Consider the following 22,526-nt stretch of genomic DNA (forward strand, 5'->3'; position numbering starts at 1 on the left):
CGCCTCTCTAAAATGGGGATCTCATCTAAGCTTCTGGCTCCTCAAGATATTCCTGCTGGGGCAGAGCTGAAAACTTAAGTTTCTAAAGCATTATTGCCCCTAGGATGGAGTTCTGAGGCTTTTTTAAAAACTGGATTTAGCTCCTTGCACACAGTGCTTTCACTATGCCCTTGTTAGAATTTCAACGGATTCAGCAAACAAATGGGGATACTTAGCCCTACAGTTACAGTGCTGCTTAACTCAGTTTTTCCTCTGATGCTGTGACACTGGCATTGAGATCAGCTGTGCCCTGAGAACATTTATGCATGTTTGCTGCATACCTGCAGCTACAGGAAGGCTGATTGTGCCCTTCATTGATCATTTGAGCATCTGCAAGCCAAAGCTTATTAAAGTATAAAGTGGGGGAGAATACAACTCTTTCCCAAAACCTTTTCTCCCAGGACCTTTTGTTCTCCAAGAGAAGAATTTCAAAAGGAGATTGCAGCGTGAAACTGCTGGACTGCAGCTGATGAATTCTGTCACCTTTGGCTGGAATGGGGATAATAGATTCTTATGTGTAATTCTGATGTACATGTGTTATATTTAATTAATTAATTAATTAATTAATTAATGAAGCTGAGGGACCTGAAGTGCTAGTTCCAACTGGTTTTAAATTGAAGAACGAAATTTACAGCTTAGCTTATATGCCGCTTCCCCTACCAAAAAACTGAAGCTTGCAGTGAGATACACCTACCTTATATTAACCAAGCTTTTGAATAGATTTTATGGAATAAGTGAAAAAAAAGGAAAAATATGTTTTGAATTTTGGGAGTGTGCTGGGGGTGTGCTACAAAACGACGGAGGAAGCGTGGCTTAACATCCAATGGCTGCCTTGGAGCCTGGCGTAGCACTCAGTCGGAGAGACAACAGCCCCAGGCAACCTTACGGGTCCCCTAGAAAGGCAGCGATGTTCTGCTGGTCCAGATTGTAGAAAGGGCTTCCCACCCCCACCCCCACCCCTCTCTCTCACACACACACGTGTCGTCCCTGTTTAACAACACGGGGTGTTCCTCAGTACAAGGGGAAATACAGGAAGGTGCATGAAAGCCCCACTATCGGTTGACCCACCGGGATGACCCCTCCTCCTCCTCTCCTAGGAAGGCGACTCCTGCTTCTTGCAGAGCCTTTTCCCTGCCAGCTGCTCCTCCTGTTTCTGGCCAAGGGAGGGAGCAGCTCAGAGCCCGGCTAGGGCAGCAGCCCCCCAAAATGAAGCCCCTCCTCCGGCTGTGCGCAATGCACAGATCTCCTGCTTCGGAGAGAGAAAGCGCAGAGAGGGGTGTGCTTGGTGCGCTCACATTTGCAAGGGTTAAAAGGAGCTGAGCCGGATTACTGGAGGGGGAAGGAGATCGCGGAGGGGGTGGGGCCAGATCCTGCCCAGCAAAGCTCCCTCCCCCGCGTCACTTCCTGCAAGTTTTGTCTGTCTCCTGCGCAAGGGCTGCCTTGGTGGCCCCTCGGGGGATCAGGTGAGTCACCTCTCTCTTCCCCCTTTGGGTGCAGGGGGGAGAAGGGGGTCCCAGGGCAGCCGGGGGGGGATGTATTCGAGAGGGTCCTGTGCATGTCATGCATGGGGAGGGAAGCCAGGGAAGGGGCGAGTTTTCGGGAGGAGGTTTGCAACGGTGCTCTTTGTAGGGATGCGATGCTCGCCGCTTTGGCGAGGAAACAATGGGCTGCAAACAGCCCCCCCCTGCAGATCTAGGAACCAGCCGCATCTGTTAGAAGAAGTTGCAGCCAGACGGAAACATTCCGACATAAAATCCACCCAAACAATAAACGCAGCTTGACCTATGCCGTAAATAAATAAGGAATGTGGGAAGATGGAGGGCAGAAAAAGTGCGTCTTCATGCGCCGAAGAGTTAAATCTATGGAACTCTCTCGGCAGGAGGCAGGGATGCCCACCAAGCTAAGTAACAATTGTTGTTGTTGTTGTTGTTGTTGTTGTTGTTGTTGTTGTTGTTGTTTTGTTGTTGTTATTGTTATTATTGTTATTATTATGATGATGTTTATACCCCTCCCATCTGGTTAGTTTGCCCCAGCCATACTGGTCAGCTTCCAACACGTATGAAAACACAACAGAACAATAAATAATAAAAATCCAAAACAATATAAAAAGTCACAGTAAGATTAAAATAAACAACTTATATAAAATAAAACAATATTCAATAATGCATTATAATCTAATAGTAAACAGTAAAATTAAACATCAACAAATAACAATTAAACAATATACACTTATCAGTTACAGTGGTACCGCTGGTTAAGAACTTAATTTGTTCTGGAGGTCCGTTTTTAACCTGAAACTGATCATAACGTGAAGCACCACTTTAGCTAATGGGGCCTCCTGCTGCCGCCGCGCCACCACTGCACAATTTCTGTTCTGATGCAAAGTTCTTAACCCGAGGTAATATTTCTGGGTTAGCGGAGTCTGTAACCTGAAGCGTCTGTAACCTGAAGTGTATGTAACCCAAGGTACCACTGTACAATAAAGAATTACTAATCCATAATCTATAAGAATAAAGGAAAGTCTCAATGCAGATAATATGACAAAACATACAAAACCATGTAGATGGTTTTAAAAGAGCAATGAGGCTGATTAATGGTTCCCACGATTCTATGGAGGAAGCCAGGGCTCTTCGAAATGCTCTGATCCTGCTTTGCAAACACAGTGCAGACGGGGCCTGAGTCTCTGTGTGTTGTCTTTGCCCTTTCCTTAAGGAATAACTTTTTATTGGGTTTTATAAGCAAGGGTCATAGGAGTAATAAATGATACAAATAGATAGATGGAGTCTTTTCGTGTCATCTCTAGATCACAAAAATACAACAATAAATTTGCAGGCAAATCCACAACATACAGTGGTGCCTCGCAAGACGAAAATAATTCGTTCTGCAAGTCTCTTCGTCTAGCGGTTTTTTTGTCTTGCGAAGCAACCCTATTAGTGGATTAGCGCTATTAGCGGTTTAGCGGCTATTAAAGGCTTAGCGGCTTAGCGGCTAAAAGGCTATTAGCGGCTTAGCGGCTTAGAAAAAGGGGGGGAAGCGAAAGAAATCGCAAGACTCGCAAGACGTTTTCGTTTCGCGAAGCAAGCCCATAGGGAAATTCGTCTTGCGAAGCGCATCGAAAAACGGAAAACCCTTTCGTCTAGCGGGTTTTTCGTCTTGCGAGGCATTCGTCTTGCGGGGCACCACTGTATGCTGAACTATAGGTGGTCAGGGCATGAGTTCCTGGTTTGTGAAATGGTTTAAACAAAGCCAGAAAAAAGGGAAACAGAGAGCAGAGTTAACAGTCATCAACACATGGCCAAATTCCTAGTCAGGAGCCCTTGTTGAATGAGGAAGAGTAATTTCCCCCTTATGTTAACAATAAAACAGTATAAAGTGTTGGTCTATGCATGAACATGGGAGGAGCGTTCAAAGTAAGGATAATGATTTGTGTTTAAATTTAGACCATACTCCTCTCTCAGTCTCCTCTTTTCCCAGGCTAAACATACTCGGCTCCCTCAACCCTTCCTCATAAGGCTTGGTTTCCAGACCCTTGATCCTCTCAGTCACCCTCCTCTGCACACGTTCCAGCTTGCCCACATCCTTCTTAAATTGTGGCGCCCAGAACTGGACACAGTATTCCAGGTGTGGTCTGACCAGGGCAGAAGAGAGTGAGACGGTTACTTCCCTTGATCTAGGCAGGTCCTCCCATGTTTCCCAGTACTTCCCTGCTGGTGAGGACCAGATCCAAGATAGATTATCCCCATGTTGCTTCTTCCACCTTCTGGGAAATGAAATCTTGCGAATGTTGGAGATTCTAAGGGGTGGTGGGAGGGAGAGCAGCTCTTGAGGACCCCAGGGTTGGAACCCCCCTTCTAGCCTAGGGTCCAAATTACACTCTGTACAAATGACTCACTTGTCAGTTACCGTTCTGACTGGATTCATATACTGAAAATACTGAAAGGCAGGAGCAACCAGGCTCATTCATAGCACAGAAATCTCTTCAGTTGCCTGCACATTTTGCATGGTAACTTTCCTTCTAGGTGGGCTAGAGGCTTGCTTCTCCTCCTTGCCTGCTTGTTTCTTGAATAAAGCTAAGAATCTGAGCTGTGAGGGGGTACAGGCCTTGTTCCTAGCAAATCTCAACCATGCTTACTTTTTTCTTCTCCTGACAGTGTATGAATTTTATAACAGAACAATGTATTTGCTTTGTAGGATTTGGTAGCACCTCTCATGAGGACAGACAGAACTTGGCAGAAGACCAAGGGTTCCTTCTGATCTCTTGGAGACTTCCTGAGAACCCAGATGGATGAGCAAGACTCAGCTGGCCCTGAAGCAGGAAGAGACCATGCCATCAAAACCGAGAGCAGTGAAGGATTCTGGGAAAGCTCAATGCAGAAGATCCTGGGTGAAGAGGACACCCTCCACTCAGATGTGCAGAGCCTGCTGTTCAGGCAGTTCTGCTACCAGGAGGCCAAAGGACCTCGAGAGGTTTGCAGCCAACTCCACCACCTTTGCCATCAGTGGCTGAAGCCAGAAAGGCACACAAAAGCTGAGATGCTGGACTTGGTGATCTTGGAGCAGTTCCTGGCTGTCCTTCCACCAGAGATGGAGATCTGGGTGAGGGAATGTGGAGCGGAGACCAGTTCCCAGGCGGTGGCCCTGGCCGAAGGATTCCTCCTGAGTCAGGCAGAGGAGAGGAAGCAGGCAGAGCAGCAGGTGAGAGAGACTTTCCTCTGGATACTCCCAAAGGGCTCTGAACATGAGGGAAAGTATCCCAAAATTCTCTCCTAATGGCCCATCCTTTTTTTGGAAAGCATCCAAAGAATGATATCGGATACCACCACATTTTCCCCCTCAGACATTTCTTTTCTAATCCATCTCCCCATTCTCTCCTTTAATCTTTGTTGCTTCTTCAGGGAAAGGATTTCTTTGCAGAAGTGGGCTTAGATTCCTTTGAGACAGAGAGGACTCCGTTGGACACCAGAGAGAGGCCACTGGGTAAGGAGGAATGGGTTTTTTCTCTGGTCACATTCTGTGGATTTTGGAACTAATCTGCGGGTTCTTTTAATCATCTTGGAGAAGACACTGAATTGTGTATTTTTGCACAACTAAAATATGAAATGGATACCAATGTCTCACATGCACTCAGCAGGTGACACTATTTTTTTGGTCCATCTGTGGTTAGAGAAAGCATGCACTCATGGTCCCCCACCTCCCTTTATTTCTCGCAGGTGACAGAAGGATGCTAGCAAGACCTCCTCATCCATCTTTCCATGGTAGCAGAGACGAAGCAGTGGCTGTAGAACCAGATGAGGTAAGGGAAGGAGCATTGTGGGGAAAGGAGCAGTCAGGGTTCCTCTGAGGCCGTGGAAACCTCGCTATTCCTGCTCTGTCTTATTGCTATATTGATGGTGGAATGCTAGTATATGTTGGGAAGCTGGTAAGAAACCATAGGAAAAAGTTGCCAGGATTCACCTCATCAGCCTCATCAGTTGCACAGTGGGCTTCTTCCCACTTTCCTCCTACTCTTCTTGCCCCCATGCGCCCCCTGAACTTTGCTTTTGCGGATCAAGAGAGTTCCACCCCAGAACTGCGCACAGGGAGAGTAAAGGGGGGATCCTTCCCACTGGCAACAGGAATGCTTTCTCAGACAGTGATTTGAAGACCACCATGTGGAGTTCCACCCGTTCATACAAAGATGAATACCCATCGTTTAAAGACACAATAAAAAAATACATCAAGATATTAAAGGAAGCACCCAGACTTAAAATGTGCAGCACAACGTTCCCATTAAAACAACATAGCAATTAACAGGCAGAAAACAACAGAGCAATGTCATAGAATTCTAGAATTGCAGAATTGGTAGGGACCTACTTACTTTGAATGAACTGAAATCTCCAGGGCCGGATCAGCTGCATCCGATAGTACTAAAGAAGCTTGTGGGTTTAATTTCAGAGCCTTTGTCTATTATATTTGAGAAATCTTGGAGAACAGATGAGGTCCCTACAAACTGGAGGAGGGCAAATGTCCCCAGCTTTAAAAAGAGGGGAAAAGGAAGAACCAGTTAACTGCAGACCGGTGAGCTTGACATTGATACCAAAGAAGGTATCAGAACAGATAATTCAACATTTGGTCTGTGAGCATTTAGAAAAGGATGCTGTGATTAGTAAGCATGGTTTTCTCCAAAGTAAGTCATGCCAGACCATTCTAATTTCTTTTTTATGGAATTACAAACCTGGTGGATCAGGGGAATGCTGTGGACATAGTGTATCTTGATTTCAGTAAGGCTTTTGACAAAGTCCCCCATGATATTCTCATGAGGAATATGGTGAAATGTGGGTTGAACGAGGTAACTGTTAGGTGGATTTGTAGCTGGTTTACTGACTGAACCCAAAGAGGACTCATTCATGGTTCCTCGTCATACTGGAAAATAGTGACAAGTGGGGTGCCGCAGGGATCTGTCCTGGGCCTCACGTTGTTCAACATCTTTATAAACGACTTGGCTGAAGGAACTGAGGAGTTATTAATCAAATTTGCAGATGACACCAAACTGGGAGGGGTAGCTAATGCCACAGAAGACAAAATCAAAATTGAAAATGACCGTAACAGATTGGAGAACTGAGTGCAAGCTAACAATGTGAATTTCAGTAGGGACAAATGTCAGGTTCTGCACTTAGGCAGGAAGAACCAGATGCACAAATATAGGATGGGGGACACCTGGCTTACTAGCAGTACATCTGAAATGCATCTAGGGGTCTTGGTGGACCACAATCTTAACATGAGTCAACAATGTGATGCAGCAGCAAAAAAAATGAATACTATTCTAGGCTGCATCAACAGAAGTCTAGTATCCAGATCAAGGGAAATAATAGTTCTGCTCTAATTTGCCTTGGTCACACCTCACCTGAAATACTGTGTCCAGTTTTGGAAGCCACAATGTAAGAAGTATGTTGACAAGCTGAAACGTGTACAGGGCGACTAGGATGATCAAGGCTCAGGAAGCCAAGCCTTATGGGGAACAGCTCAGAGAGTATGTTTAGCCTGGAAAAGAGGAGCTATGATAGCCATCTTCAGATATCCGAAGGGTTGTCACATGGAGGATGGAGCAAGCTTCTTTTCTCCTGCTCTAAAAGGCAGGACTCGAATAAAAGGCTTCAAATTGCAGGAAAGGAGATTCTGACTAGACATACGTAAAACCTTCTGACACAGCTGTTCAGCAGTGGAACAGTCTCACTCCGGAGGGTGTGGACTCTCCTTCCTTGGAGGTTTTTAAGCAGAGGTTGGGTGGCCATCTGTCAGGGATACTTTAGCTGAAATTCCTGCATCGCAAGGGGTTGGACTAGATGGCCCACAGGGTAATAGAATCCTAGAGTTGGAAAGTACCCAAAGGTCATCTAGTCCAACCACCAACGAAGGAGAGTCTACAGTTTTGCAAGGGAGTAGCAATTATATTTCATTCTGTTAGTTGGGCTAGATGAGGGGATTTGTAGCTGGTTGCCTGACAGAATTTCAAGAAGATGAACATAGATGGTCTGTGGTGCATGAAACCCTAGATCAATGGGTTTCTTTTTCTTTTTTTTAATCTGCCTTTTCTAAGTGCTCACAGACCAAATGTTTGATTATCTGTTCTAGGACCTTCCCTGGTATTGATGACAATGTCACTGGCCAGTTAGCCTAGTAGATCATCTTTATGCTGTCTTAGAGGAAGATACTTTTCTTTTTCATTTTAGGGTCCGGTGTGCTTTGAAGATGTAGCTGTTCATTTCACAGACGAGGAATGGGCGTTGCTGGATCCTGGCCAGAGAGCTCTGCATAAAGAACTAATGGAGGAGAATCATAGGATCATGGACTCTCTTGGTAAGGCTCCCTGTTGGATCACGATCTGTTTTGAAATTCCATACATATATCTATGTGACAAATCTCCAATATTTTGATGGCGCTCAGCAGGGCAACCTATAGCAGCTGGGATTCTAGCACACCCACATCTCTAAAAGATTTGCCTGCAAATATTCTTCCTCAAGTTCTGTCTTTTTAAACAGTGATCAGGCTGGACTGAACTGCCAAGGCCTATTAAAATGTAGGCTTAAGGTTGTAAGCGAAGTTGAAGGAATTTCAGTTGGGTTATTCGTTTTTGGTTGACGAAAGAGATGACTTGACATTGGAGATGGAGCAGACTCCATATTGGACTCAACATAATCCATCAAAGAAAAGAGCCTGGTTTTTTTATCCTTGTTTTTCTGACTTAGAAGAGCTGCATTTCTTTTCTTCCTGAAGCTCTAATGAATTTCTCTCTTGGTTGCAGGTGCTGAAGAATTGCAAACGAATGAGGAAGACCCTGACAGAATCCACACACAGGAGAAGCCGCTTAAATATTCGGGACCTGGAAAGAGATTCAGTCAGAGCTCCCACTCCACTTCCAATCTAACAAATCTACTGGGGAAAAAGCTCTATCAGTGTTTGGAATGTGGAAAGAACTTCTGTCGGAAATCCCGCCTCACTTACCATCAAGTAACTCACAGCGGGGAGAAACCGTATCAGTGCTTACAATGTGGAAAGCGTTTTAGTTGGAAGAGAAGTTTCGCTTCCCATCAAAAAATTCATACAGGGGAGAAACCCTATCAGTGCTTGGAATGTGGGAAGAGCTTCAAACGGAAGGATGCTTTAACTTTCCATCAAAGAATTCATACAGGGGAGAAACCCTATCAGTGCATGGAATGTGGAAAGAGCTTCAGCCGGAAACATAGTCTGACTTTCCATCAAAGAAGTCATACAGGGGAGAAACCCTATACCTGCTTGGAATGTGGAAAGAGCTTCAGTCAGAGGGCCAGTCTCACAGTCCATCAGAGAATTCATACAGGGGAGAAACCATATAGGTGCTTGGAATGTGGAAAGGGGTTCTATGGGAAGAATATGCTCACTTCTCATCAAAAAGTTCATACAGGGGAGAAACCCTATCAGTGCTTGGAATGTGGAAAGAGTTTCCGTCACAAGGGCGAGCTCACTGTCCATCAAAGAATTCATACAGGTGAGAAACCATATCAGTGCATGGAATGTGAAAAGAGCTTCACTCAGAAATCCAGTCTCACGTCCCATCAAAGATTCCATACAGGGGAGAAACCATATGAGTGCTTGGAGTGTGGAAAGAGGTTCAGTTGGAAGACAATGCTCACTTCCCACCAAATGATTCACACAGGGGAGAATCCGTATCCATGCTTGGAATGTGGAAAGAGTTTCAATCGGAAGGATAGTCTGACTCTCCATCAAAGAACTCATACAGGGGAGAAACCATATCAGTGCTTGGAATGTGGAAAAAGCTTCACTCAGAGAGCAGGTCTTATGTACCATAAAAGAATTCATACAGGGGAGAAACCATATCAATGTATGGAATGCGGAAAGAGCTTCACTCACAGAGCTGGTCTCGTGTCGCATGAAAGATTCCATACAGGGGAGAAACCATATGAGTGCTTGGAGTGTGGAAAGAGGTTCAGCTGGAAGACAATGCTCACTTCCCACCAAATGATTCACACAGGGGAGAATCCCTATCCATGCTTGGAATGTGGGAAGAGCTTCAATCGGAAGGATAGTCTCACTTCCCATCAAAGAATTCATACAGGGGAGAAACCATATCAGTGCTTGGAATGTGGAAAAAGCTTCACTCAGAGAGCAGGTCTTATGTACCATCGAAGAATTCATATGAGAAGAAACCATATCAGTGCATGGAATGTGGAAAGTGTTGCATTCAAAGAACCAGTCTCACTTCTCATTGAGTAACTCACAGTGGGAAGTAACTACCTCAGTGCATGGAATGGGGAAAGAGCCTCAGTCGGAAGAATAGTCTTACTTCCTATCAAAGAACTCACAGTGGGCAAAAACCGTATCAGTGTGTGGAATGTGCTTCACCTGGAAGGAAAGTCTCAGTTCCCATGAAATAATTCATACAGGGAAGAAACCACATCAGTGCATGGAATGCAGAAAGGGCTTCACCCAGGATCAAAGTCTCACCATCAAAGAATTCATATGTTAGAAACCATAGAAATGCTTGTAATGTGAAAGGAGCTTCAGCCGTAGCTCCAATTTCACTTTCCATCAAGAAACTCACAATGAGCAGAATCATAGTCTCTGAATTATAGTGTTGTAGCATTTGAGAGGACTCTGTGTGTTGTCTAGTCCACCCTGTTCCTGGCAACCTGCTGTGGGGGTTGTTTCTTCTACTGCCTGACACGTAGACTAGTCTGACTTTTATTGTATGTAAAAAAAAAATCATTAAATTTCCTTCCGTCCTCACTCTTTTGGATGCTTCCTTGATTTCATTCTCCAACGCAGGATCACTCTGGGCATTTTGGTCAGGGAGACAAAAGCACGTTCCAAGTCCTACTTTTTGAGTTGACAGCAGAGAGGAATGTGGGTCTTGGTTAAGTGGTGATTAACTTACAGTCTGGTTTTGAAAAACTGAATCAGTTCTGACTGGCTTTAAACTGTGGAACGAAATTTACAGCTGAATCCATAGCTTATATGGCACTTTCCTTCCCCTACAAAAAACTGCAGCTTGCATTGAGATACACCTACTTTGTTGGTTCTAAGATGGCTCTCCTGCTAACTTGGTCTGTGCCACATTGATCAATGGGTCTCTCTCTCTCTCTCTCTTTTACCCACCTCTCTAAATTTGGGATCCCGCTGGGGTGGGGTAGAGCCAAAAATTAAGGTTCTAAAGGCTTGTTGCCCCTAAGATTGAGCTCTGAGGGTTTTAATATATATATATTTACCAGATTTTGTCCCTAGCTCACAGATCCTTTACTATGCCCTCATTACAGTTTCTGTGGATGCAATAAACAGGCAAACAAACAAATGGGGATACTAGAACCACTTCCCTCACTCCTTACCTTGATGCTTTCTCGGTGGGATTGAGACGGGGCGTGTGGCCTGAGAACGTTTGCAATTCTTGTAAAGCTGTGGTTGCAGGAAGGCTGATTGTGCCCTTCATCGGTCATCTGAAGATTTACAAGCCAAAGCCTATTAAAGTATAAAGTGGGAGAGAACATAACTCTTTCCCAATACCGTCTCTCCCAGGACCTTTTGTTCGCCAAGAAGGGAGAATTCAGCACGAAACCCCTGTGTTGCAGTTCCTGAAACGGTTCAGTTCTGTCACCTTTGGTTGAAATAGGGATAAAAGATTCATATGTCCCATGTTTTAATAATTTTTATTATTTAGCTAATTATATTGACATCCCATCTTTCTTCCAAGGAACTCAAGGTGCCGTATGCCACTCTAGAAATCTGAAGCTGGGGGACCTGAAGTGCTAGTTCCAACTGGTTTTAAACTGAAGAACGAAATTTACAGCTTAGCTTATATGCCACTTCTCCTACCCAAAAACTGAAGCTTGCAGTGAGATACACCTGCCTTGTTGATTCAAAGATGGCTCTCCTGCCAGCTTGGTCTGTGCCACATGAAACCAGAGATCAATGGGTATTTCTTTTTTTACCCACCTCTCTAAAATTGGGATCTCATCTAAGATTCTGGTTTACTGGGGCTCCTCAAGATATTCCTGCTAGGGCAGAGCTGAAAACTAACTTTCTAAAATTTTATCGCCCCTAGAAATTGAGCTCTGAGGTTTTTTTTAAAATTGTGCCCTTCATTGATCATTTGAGCATCTGCAAGCCAAAGCCTATTAAAGTATAAAGTGGAAGAGAACATAACTCTTTCCCGATAGCTTTTCTCCCAGCATGAAACTGCTGGATTGCAGCTCATGAATTCTGTCACCTTTGGTTGGAATGGGGAGAATAGATTCTTATGTGTTATTCTGGTGTACATGTGTTATTTATTTTTATTTATTAGTTAATTATATTGACATCCCCCCTTTCTTCCAAGGAGCTCAAGGCACCATACATGGTCTTCTCCCAGCAACACAGGGAAGCAGGTCAGGCTAAGAGACAGTGACAGAGTGGGGATTCGAACCTTGGTCTCCCAGGTCTTACTCAGCTGCGAGTGATCACCAAAGAAGAAGAAGTCGTCCATCCAACACTCTCCACCAGCTTTTCTCAACCTGGGGTCTCCTCAATGTGGGACAACGACTCCCATCTTCCCTGACCACCTTAGGGATGATGGGACTTGTAGTCCAACATCTGGGGACCTAAAGTGGAGAAAGGCTGCTCTACACATTACACCACAGTGGCTCTCTTATGCATGGCGACCCACACCAGACAAGCCCCCTTCTTTCTCTGGGGGAATGTGTAAGTGGGACTCCTGCTTCTCTCAGAGATTTCTCACCAAGGTCCTATGGCCTGCTGGGGACTCCTTTGTTGGGTTTAGCATCCTCTTGTACTGATGCTACCATGTTTTTTACGATGACAAGGACATGGGATCATAGGGGGCTCCTTTATCCCACGTCAGAGCTTTGCTTCAACTAGCTCCAATTTGCCTCCACAGACTGCAGCCATTCTCCAAGGTTTCAAAGATGAGACATTCCCAGCCCTACCTGGAGATGTTGGGGGTTGGAGGACCTTCTGTATACAAAGCAGGTGTCCTAGGATGGAGCTACAACTCTAGGATGGTCACTGTGGTTCATCAAAAGTTCCAGGCACCTTGCACAAAGTCTCCCACAGGGTTGTCCTTTGATCCACCAGGGCCTCTTTGCTGTTTGGTGAACATTGCTGAAGTTGATGGTTCCTCAGGCCTAACAGGACCCAATTGACAGTCACACCAGAGAGTTCTTTGAAGCATGTTTTTTTCTGGCTCTTTCTTGGCGCCTGGAGCCAAGGCCAAGAGTCCAGGATGTTGCTTAGGAGGTGGACCTTCTTAATCTTTCCGTTATCAAATTTGTGGTGATTTATTTCTCCAGCCTTGGGATTTCTCCCAAGATAGCCTTGGAGACCAATAATAACATAAACATCAGAAGATCAGGCAGCATGAGACAACTTTTTGCAACAAGCCTGCCAGAACTCAGAGTTAAGTATTTCAAATGCCACAGAGAGCCTGGTCTGGGCACGTTGTAACAGTCAAGGGTCATGTCGGCACAAGGTTTTTTGTTGCAGTCTTTGCTTCTGCAAGAAGATTTAGGGATTTAAAGAAGCATCACACATGTCCCTTTGTGACCTGCTGTTAGGGCGGTTAATTATGAATACTCTCACTGTTTTGACACTGAGCTCAGTGAACATGAAGGCAGCATCTAGAACACAACGGGTCACAAAATCTTTAGCAGCTCAGTATGACGATAACATATTATGAGGCAGTTTGTTTTTTCTAGTATAATTTTGTTCCAAGATGCAAACACACTCTTGGCTTTTAAAACTGGTGATAATACACACCAAGGGTTTCCCTCGGTGGTCTAAACTCAAAAGCCTGGTGACTTGTGCTCTGTGTGGGGCTGCCCTTGAGCTTGTCCCAGAAGCTGCAGTGAGTGCACAGTGCAGTGGCACAACTGCCCACTGAGACAGACCCCTGCCACTGTGTTACATCCCTGTAGAAATAACTGCACTTGGTAGCTGCTAATCTCACTTCAAAAGCAATAAATCATACTCTGATAATGACTAATACTTTGTTTTTATACATTATCTAAAAGGAAACATGCACACCTATGCCACTTCCCCTTTCAGAAATGCTTAATTGCTAATTGAATTGACTTTTATTGTTATTATTCATCCACCATTGGTCCACACCCTGCACCCTTTGTGGCTCCTAGAAGCTGTAGGTATGCAAATGTGGCCACATCTTGGCTAATGGCTTTGGTCTGCTAAACCAGGTGAGGGTAGCTGATGTGTCTGAAACCCTTGATGACTTAGGGACTTACCTATCTTCCGCATGTGAAGACAGGCTTGGCCGGATTGAGCAGTCAAGAGCAATAGCGGGTCCAACAGTCAAGAAGGTGGTTTCTGCACATGCGGTACAAGGAAATGAGCAGGTGGGGCTTTTCAACCTGGGAAGGTAGTCCATCTAGAATGAAAACTCTGATCCTAAACCTCGGCTACCTTGCAGCTGTACTCATTTGTGAGAAAAGCTTGGGGAGTGAATCCTGAGGAACAATCTGTAGCCTTGTGGGATACCTTTGGGAGAAGAAAAGGCTAAGGAGTAAACGCTGTACAAATCTGGAGTCCCTACGGTGTCTTGTATGTCTCCTTCCAGCAGTCAAGCAGGTGCCAAACATATTGTTCTGATTTGAACCACACCAGCGAGGCCGGGGGGGGGGGGGTCTTGTCATCTGGGCAGCCCAGGACCTCCAGAAACACTGCCCAGGCCTATGCCCTTGAGATACCGCCATTCATCAAGAGACCAAAGGGCAGTTTGCAACATAGAACACATCATTGAAGAGACAAATGATGCCTTGCCCAAGATTTCTTTAATCAGGTGGCAGCACCAAATATGGGGAATCGCCATAGCTCAGCAGTAGAGCATCTGCTTGGCATGCACAATGTTCGACTCCAGGCTTATCCCTACAGAGATAACACAACAGCTTTCCAGGTTAGTTAGCGTAGTGGCATTGTGCTCTCTAAGATGTCAGCTGCCACAGCAATTACTTTCTTGAGCCACTTTAGCACTGTAATGCATACCTTTTATATTTAAAAGGAGGATTAAGTTTTAATTCATGGCAGTATGTGAACATCTACTTACACATTTGCACTTTTTATAGACGGCCAAGCTTGCAGGCACATGACTAAGTGCTGAAATTCTCCATGATGCTCACTAGATTCTAAACGTTTGGGGGAAAGGGTGTGCCTCTTCCTTTTCATTATCAGTTATTTCTACCTAAGAAATTGGGAGAAAGCAGCAGGGTTCATCAGGGTTCAGATTAATGAGCCAACTATGGTGTAATTTTTCTGCAATAAATACGATATATGTAAGTGAAGCCACATTTGAAACACTACAGCAGCAGTCCAAGGGATTTTCCTAGGAAGCATTTTATTTAGTCTCATCTGCAATTACGTGTGCTGAACACACGACAAACACATAGATAATATGAAATTACTGAGAGTTATTGTCTCCAAACAACATTAAACCCATGCAAACAGATTCATAGAATAGTACAAATGATTCCCCCTCCCATGAATTCACTAGGCAAACAAATTTTATGATACTTTACCGTATATGAAATGGAACATTTCTACTGTAACATTAAATCTTAAGATACCATACTCTGCTTTGACACCGAAGTATCTCTAGTCTATCCATCTATGTAGAAACCCCAAAAAGTCACAATGCACTAAAGGAACATGTTTTTTTTTAAAAAAAAAAAACCCCAACAATTCAAAATAAATTCAGGTGTGGGTTGTGTGTGCCGGGGGAAATGTGCTTTAAATGAAAGGTGTGTACAAAGTCTCAAGGTTCCGCAGCTTCAGATTTCTTGACCTAAGGATCAGGACAGCCAATAGCTAAGCAGGTTAAAGGGTGTGATATGATTTCTGTGACCAGTTGTTTAATTCCAGGTTAGAAGGTGGGTGCCCTAGTCCAGGAACACATGGACTGTGCCAGGTTCCTCTCTGGAAGCTGCAGAACCCGACATCATGGACACTGTCTTTGGGGCAAGGCGCCATCTTTTCACGAACTTCTGAAAGACTTTATTTTGATTTCATTGTTTGGAAGACTGTATTCTCGTCTGGTTTTCATATGTGACGGTGGACAATGCAAAAAGTTACCCTTGCAACTAACTGTCCACTTTGCAGCAAAAGCCATCATTTCTATTTATTCATTTATTTTAAAGATGATGGGATTACAGGTCATATTAAGAGGACTGGGAGGTAAGAGAGAGTATTGCTCAGCTACCAAGCTCAGGGCCAGCCAGTCACTGTCTCTCAGCCTAAACTACCTTACAGGATTGTTCATTTAAGTATTTATAGACAGCTGTATCATCAAAATATACTACAGCAGTTTAGAGCAATATAGGAACATAAAACCAATTAATATCATAAAAATTAAAATTAAAAGCAAGTTAATTAAAAACAAGTTAACAGGAAAAATAAAATTTAAAAACAAGCATCAATAGACCCCTGAAGGGGTGTACGTACTCTTAATGGAATAGAAGCAAAAATAGCAGGCAGTTAAAAGTTGGCACAGCAGGAACCTACAGAATCTCTAGTGGCAGGATGTTCCACAAGACTGGGCCCGTGACAAGAAACGCTAAAATAAAGCCTTGAAATCAACATTGGTAAAAGGTGCACAGCTGTGAGCTGGGTCTTTCACCAAACAACTGCCTTTTCTCCTCTGCCACTCTTACCAGAACACTTCAGCCCTAATGTAGCGAAGGAGGTGGTGTGTGGTAGAATGCAACTGACTTTTGAAAAAATAAACAAAGGTTTCAATGAAAATTTGTGTACATAAACGAATGCTTTCAAATGTCCCCATTTCCATTTTTGTCACTTTATTACAACTGTAACAACAGGTATTATAATGCTGTTCCTCTATTCCTAATTTAACCAAGGCTGCTTCACAACAACCACCACTCTCACCCTCCACTCCACCCTCCAACCGTCTCTACTGATGAGGCCAGAGACCATCTTGGCCATCTCCAGAAGACTTGCTCTCAGCCTTACAGGCCTTTTTCCACCTGGCCTGGGAGGGCCCAGACTGATGGACTGACTCCAGCTGCAAAGGCTGAGCCTGCTGAACAGGCTCTGGGGCGTAGGGATTTCGGGGTGGGGAGGCTGTTGCTGTTACATTTTTTCCTCTTGTATACTTATTTAAGATCTTGTTGCAATTATTGTGGAAATTGTTCAGCTTGATTGTATATTTTTAATGTTTCATTCATTGTTTATGACTACTTTTTGGATACTGTATTTATTCAAACCTCCTTTGAAACTCGGCCAATCACCTCTCACCCCAGCATTCCAAACTCACTCTGCCCCACCTCCCTAGCTAACAGTACCTTAAATCTACTATTATAGTATACTTATAATTATGAATTACTTTGATACAGGTGCATACAACTTTACATACAAATGGAGCCCGAGAGAGATAGCCATCTTCTAAGATCAAAAGGGCTGTCCCATGAAAGATGGAGAAAACTTATGTTCTCTTGCTCCAGGAGCAGGACCTGAAGACATGGATTAAAGTAACAATAAAGGAGATTCCAACTAAACATCAGACAAGAACTTAGACAATACCATAATAGCTATTCAACAATGGAAGGGAATTCCCATAGAAGGATTGCGTGGCCATCTGTCTGAGATACTTTAGCTGAGATTCCAGCCTTGAGGGGATTGGGGTAAATGAACCTCAGGGTCGATCGATCGCTACAATTTTATGATTCCTCTGGAAGATCTTTCATGGGAAGTATGATGGATTCTCTGACTGAAGTTCTTAGCACATTAGAAGCATTGATATGGTTTCTCCCCTGTATGAATTATTTTATTGGTCATGAGATTGATGTTCTGACTGAAGCTCTTTTCAACATTAAGAGAAATGATATTGTTCCTCTCTTCTGTGAGTTCTATGATGGGAAGTCAGATGGGTGCTCTGGCTGAAGCTCTTTCCACATTCCAAGCACTGATATGGTTTCTCCCCACGGTGAATACTTTGATGTCGACGGAAGTTTGTGCTTGTATTAAACCTCTTTCCACATTCCAAGCACTGATAGGGTTTCTCCCCAGTGTGGATTCTCTGATGGGAAGTAAGATTGGCCCTCTTACAGAAGCTCTTTCCACATTCCATGCACTGATAGGGTTTCTCCCTTGTATGAGTTATTTGATGGGCAGTGAGATGGGCACTCTCACTGAAACTCTTTCCACATTCCATACACTGAAATGGTTTCTCGCCTTTATGAATTATTTGATGGGAAATGAGACTTTCTTTCCAGGTAAAGCTCTTTCCACATTCCATGCAGTGATATGGTTTCTCCCCTGTATGAATTCTTTGATGAGCCGTGAGATTGGTGCTCCGACTGAAGGTCTTTCCACATTCCAAGCACTGATATGGCTTCTCCCCCGTATGAATTATTTGATGGGATGTGAGATAGGTGCTCTTATTGAAGCTCTTTCCACATTCCAAACACTGATAGGGTTTCTCCCCTGTATGGATCATTTCATGGGAAGTGAGACTTTCTTTCCAGGTGAAGCACTTTCCACATTCCAGGCACTGGTAGGGTTTCTCCCCTGTATGAATTCTTTGATGGGACGTGAGATAGGCACTCTTACTGAAACTCTTTCCACACTCCAAGCACTGATATGGTTTCTCCCCACTGTGAATTCTTTGATGGGACGTGAGATTGCCCCTCTCTCTGAAGTTTTTTCCACATTCCAAGCACTTGTAGGGTTTTTCCCCTGTATGAATTCTTTCATGGGTTGTGAGATTGGCACTCTGACTGAACCTCTTTCCACAGTCCAAGCACTGATATGGTTTCTCCCCTGTATGAATTCTTTGATGGGATGTGAGATTGGCGCTTTTATTGAAGCTCTTTCCACATTCCAAGCACTGATATGCTTTTTCCCCGTTGTGAATTCTTCGATGGGCCGTGAGCTTGCCCATCTCACTGAAGCTTTTTCCACATTCCAAGCACGGATAGGGCTTCTCCCCTGTATGAATACTTTGATGGGATGTGAGACTTTTCTTCCAGGTGAAGCTTTTTCCACATTCCAAGCACTGATAGGGCTTCTCCCCAGTGTGGATTCTTTGATGGCAAGTGAGATGAGTGCTCTGACTGAAGCTCTTTCCACATTCCAAACACTGATAAGGTCTCTCCCCTGTATGAATTCTTTGATGGGAAATGAGATTGGCCCTCTCACTAAAGCTTTTTCCACATTCCAAACACTGATATGGTTTCTCTGTTGTATGAATTCTTTGATGGGCCGTGAGCTTGCCCCTCTCGCTGAAGGTCTTTCCACATTCCAAGCAGTAATATAGTTTCTCCCCTGTATGAATTCTTTGATGAGACGTGAGACTTTTCTTCCAAGTGAAGTTCTTTCCACATTCCAAGCACTGATACAGTTTCTTCCAAATGGGATTTATTTGATGGGAAGTGGAATGGGAACTCTGACTGTAGCTCTGTCCAAACTCTGAATATGGATATGTCTTTTCCACTGTGTGGATGATGTGGTCTCCCTCGTTCTTAATTTCCAAGTCATCATTATCTGTAACAAAGAGAGAAATGGATTAGAGCCTCGGCAAGAGATGGAGCCCCAAATTATTGAACATTGCTCATAAACACATGTGATAGATTAAGTACAGAAGGGAGTTATATGTGAGGTCTTACTGCCTTAGTTTACTGGCACTAACAGGGATATTTATGGGAACCTGAGATTCCAAAAGCCTGGCTCTTTTCTAGGATGGATTTTGTTTGGCCACATCATGGAATCTTTGATCAACCAAAAGCCGACATAAGCAAAAACGGAAAAACCTGCCAGGGAGCTACACCAACTTCCCTAATAATTCTGAAGCTTATAAAAAGGGCCAGGCATTTAAGGCCAACCTGATTATGTTTTAAAAAGGCATAACTTGGAGAATAAGATTTGCAGACTAAACAGTAGATAGCTGTGCATTCAAGGTGAGCTGTAGAGGTGTCAGAGTCCCAGATGCTGTTGGTGCACTATTGAGCCGCATCAAAATATAGGAGGTTCATCACCTGTATTGATTTTCAAAACAGATATTGTGACGCAACAGGGAGCCTTACCAAGCGAGTCCATGATCTCACGATTCTCCCCCATGACTTCCTTATGCAGAGCTCTCTGGTCAGGATCCAGGAACGCCCACTCCTCATCTGTGAAATGAACAGCTACATCTTCAAAGCACACTGGACCCTAAAAGAAAAAGAAAGTATCTCTTCTTAGAAAACATACAGATTATCCACTACACATTTCTTTCTTACTTTAATGGATTACTCTTTTGCTGCACATTTTAATTATGGATGCTTCTTTTAATGTCTTAAGGTCATTCTATTACTTTGTATTTTAATGATGGCTATTAATCTATTTTTAAATAGATGGAATGCCACACTGTGTTCTACAAAACATTTTGTCTCTGCAAGCATTTCTCTTCTCTCCCCATGTGCAGTTCTGTGGTGGGGACCCTCCTGATGCACTAAAGCTTCAAGGGGCACATGGGGGTGCAGAGAGCAGGAGGAGAGGGGGGGAAAAGCCCCATTGTGCAACTGATGAGGCTGCATAGGTGACTCCTGGCAACTGTTTTGTATGGTTTAACTACTATTTTCACATTCAACAATCAATATATAAATAAAATAGCAACCAGTGGTATATGATACTACAAGTACTCAGAAGGCAAATTAAGGTGAGGCAGCTGTTCATTATTCTCAGCACATAAACCTCCTTGAATGGCATGTTCAGCCTTTGTTAATGGCAGCTTTGACAGAAGCCAAGTGGAGAGAGGTTCATCCTGGCCCAGAGGCACCCTGGCTGCCCTACCCCTCAGCCTCTTTGCCCACAATGCTCCTTCTTCCTACCTGATCTGGTTCCACAGCGGCTGCTACTCCTTTGCCACCATGAAAAGATGGATAAGCAGGTCTTGCCAGCATCCTTCTGTCACCTGTGAGAGATAAAGGTAAGTAGGAAGCCAAGGGTGTGTGCTCTCAGAGGTGAAGCAGCACATCTCTAACTACAGATGGGCCTTCGAAAAAGTGCCACCAGCTGAGTGCATTTTGATGTTGGTACCCATTTCGTATTTTAATTGTGCAAAAATACTGTAGATTCCGGCGTATTAGATGACCCCCCCAAATTGGCAGCTGCAATTTGGGGCTTCGTCTTATAAGCCCAGTCGCCTAATACGCTGGGCAGCTCCACGCCGGGAGAAAGCCGCCTGGCGCAGAGTGGAGCCCACCACCCCTCCTGCTGCTTCCGAAGTAGGGGGGGCGGGCTCCACGCCAGGCGGCTTTCTCCCGGTGCAGAGCAGAGCCAGCCGCCCGCTGCTTCAAAAGCAGCAGCGGGAGGGCAGGCTCCGTGCCAGGAGAAAGCCGCCTGGAGTGGAGTGGAGCCCGCTACACCTGCTGCTGCTTCCGAAGCAGCAGTGGGAGGGCTCCGCGCCGCCCATACCCAGCGTATAAAATGACCCCCGGCTTTTTAACCTCTTTTCCGGGGTTAAAAAGTCGTCTTATACGCTGGAATCTATGGTACATATCCCCTCCTTTAGGCTCTTGACCCCAAGTATCCTCAAAAACATGAAAAGAACCCCCAGATGCAAAGAATGTGACGAAACGGAGAAAAAACTCCATCTTACCCAGGGGTGTCTCTCTGGAGTCCAATGCAGTCCTCTCTGCCTCAGAGGAATCAGGGCCCATTTCTGCAAAGATGACTGTTCCCTGATATAGCAACAAGAACACAGATTGAGGAGAAAGATTAGAAAAGAAGTGGCAGAGACAAAAAAAGAAAAGGATCTCCCATATCATTCAGAGCCCCTTGAGGGTATCCTGAGGAAAGTTTCTCTCACCTGCTGCTCTGCCTGCTTCCTCTCCTCTGCCTGACTCAGGAGGAATCCTTCGGCCAGGGCCACCGCCTGGGAACTGGTCTCTGCTCCACATTCCCTCACCCAGCTCTCCATCTCTGGCGGAAGGACAGTCAGGAACTGCTCCAAGATCACCAGGTCCAGCATCTGAGCTTTTGTATGCCTTTCTGGCTTCAGCCACTGACGGAAAAGGCGGTAGAGTCGGCTGCAAACCTCTCGGGGTCCTTCGGCCTCCTGGTAGCAGAACTGCCTGAACCGCTGGTTCTGCACATCTGAGTGGAGGGTGTCCTCTTCACCCAGGATCTTTTGAACGGAGATTTCCCATAATCCCCCACTGCTCTCAGTTTCGATGGCATGGTCTCTTCCTGCTTCAGGGCCAGCTGACTCTAGCTCATCCATCTGGGCTCTCAGGAAGCCTCCAAGAGATTGGAAGATTGGTCTTCTGCCCAGTTCTGTTTGTCCTAATGAGAGGTGTTAGCAAATCCTACAAAGCAAATACATTGTTTTGTTATAAGACTAATACACGGTCAGGAGAAGAAAAAGGTACCCTGAGCAAGCATGGATGAGTCTTACTAGAAACCAGGGCTGGATTCCACCACAGCCCAGAGTCTGAGCTTTCTTTAACAAAGGAAGCCCTCCTCTGATAGATTCTAAAGGTAGAGGTGGATTCTCCCTGCCGGATTTAAGATTATATTATGAAGCATTCTGTTTACGTTGGCTAAGGGAATGTATATTATTTAAAAACTCATTTTAGATCTCGAGGTTTATGACAATAGATAAGGTTGGCATGCATTTTTGTGGTACAAGAAGGTTAAAGTACATACAGCTTTCCTAAATCATGTAGTAAGAAAATTGGTTTATGAAGTATAGAGAAAATATAAAAATCCATTAGAGTAAAAAACACTATGGTGGCTTGACCCACAGGAAGCGGTATCTTTGAAAAAATTCAGTATGAGAAATGACTTGGCAACTTACAAAGAACTGTTAATGGAAGTAGGACATCAACTAATATTTAAGAGCTTTAAGAGTATAAGAGAAGAATTAACTGATCGGTTACAATACCATGAGCTAAATGATATATTTAAGATGGATTAAAAGAAGGTTTTCTTAATAAAACCTCTAAATTTGAAAAAGAGCT

General features: G+C 44.4%; 2 protein-coding genes across 3 annotated transcripts in view; one reads left to right on the top strand and one right to left on the bottom strand.

Moving 5' to 3' along the window:
* The window catches only part of LOC308459780 (uncharacterized protein), a 67,372-nt gene that overhangs the window by 37,902 nt on the left and 6,944 nt on the right, over positions 1-22,526 (bottom strand). Inside the window, exons 2-6 of one of the 2 annotated variants that reach the window (XM_080975457.1) lie at positions 21,374-21,872; positions 21,164-21,245; positions 20,394-20,476; positions 19,608-19,734; positions 14,892-19,068 (exon numbers count right to left, since the gene is read on the bottom strand). In XM_080975457.1, coding sequence (XP_080831583.1) covers positions 17,396-19,068; positions 19,608-19,734; positions 20,394-20,476; positions 21,164-21,245; positions 21,374-21,787 — 2,379 coding nt within the window. In that variant the 5' untranslated portion in view covers positions 21,788-21,872 and the 3' untranslated portion in view covers positions 14,892-17,395. Of the gene's footprint in view, positions 1-14,891; positions 19,069-19,607; positions 19,735-20,393; positions 20,477-21,163; positions 21,246-21,373; positions 21,873-22,526 lie in introns of those variants that run through there. The other variant, XM_080975458.1, reaches the window with a different exon arrangement.
* Positions 1,424-10,634, top strand: LOC308459788 (uncharacterized protein). The gene is made up of 7 exons (XM_080975479.1): positions 1,424-1,502; positions 3,514-3,660; positions 4,231-4,734; positions 4,935-5,016; positions 5,250-5,332; positions 7,749-7,875; positions 8,321-10,634. The coding sequence occupies exons 3-7, from the start codon at positions 4,321-4,323 to the stop codon at positions 9,787-9,789; spliced, it is 2,175 nt and encodes a 724-aa protein (XP_080831605.1). The 5' UTR covers positions 1,424-1,502; positions 3,514-3,660; positions 4,231-4,320; the 3' UTR covers positions 9,790-10,634.

This window comes from Podarcis pityusensis (genome assembly GCF_964106645.2).
Source record: "Podarcis pityusensis genome assembly, chromosome: 12".
NCBI lineage: Eukaryota > Metazoa > Chordata > Lepidosauria > Squamata > Lacertidae > Podarcis > Podarcis pityusensis.

Bases quoted from the DNA above. Each gene is read 5' to 3' on its own strand.
- LOC308459788 (XM_080975479.1), top strand. From the start codon at position 4,321: ATGGATGAGCAAGACTCAGCTGGCCCTGAAGCAGGAAGAGACCATGCC. The intron at 4,735-4,934 runs GTGAGAGAGACT...TTGCTTCTTCAG, and splicing joins GGAAGCAGGCAGAGCAGCAG to GGAAAGGATTTCTTTGCAGA. The intron at 5,333-7,748 runs GTAAGGGAAGGA...TTTTCATTTTAG, and splicing joins TGGCTGTAGAACCAGATGAG to GGTCCGGTGTGCTTTGAAGA.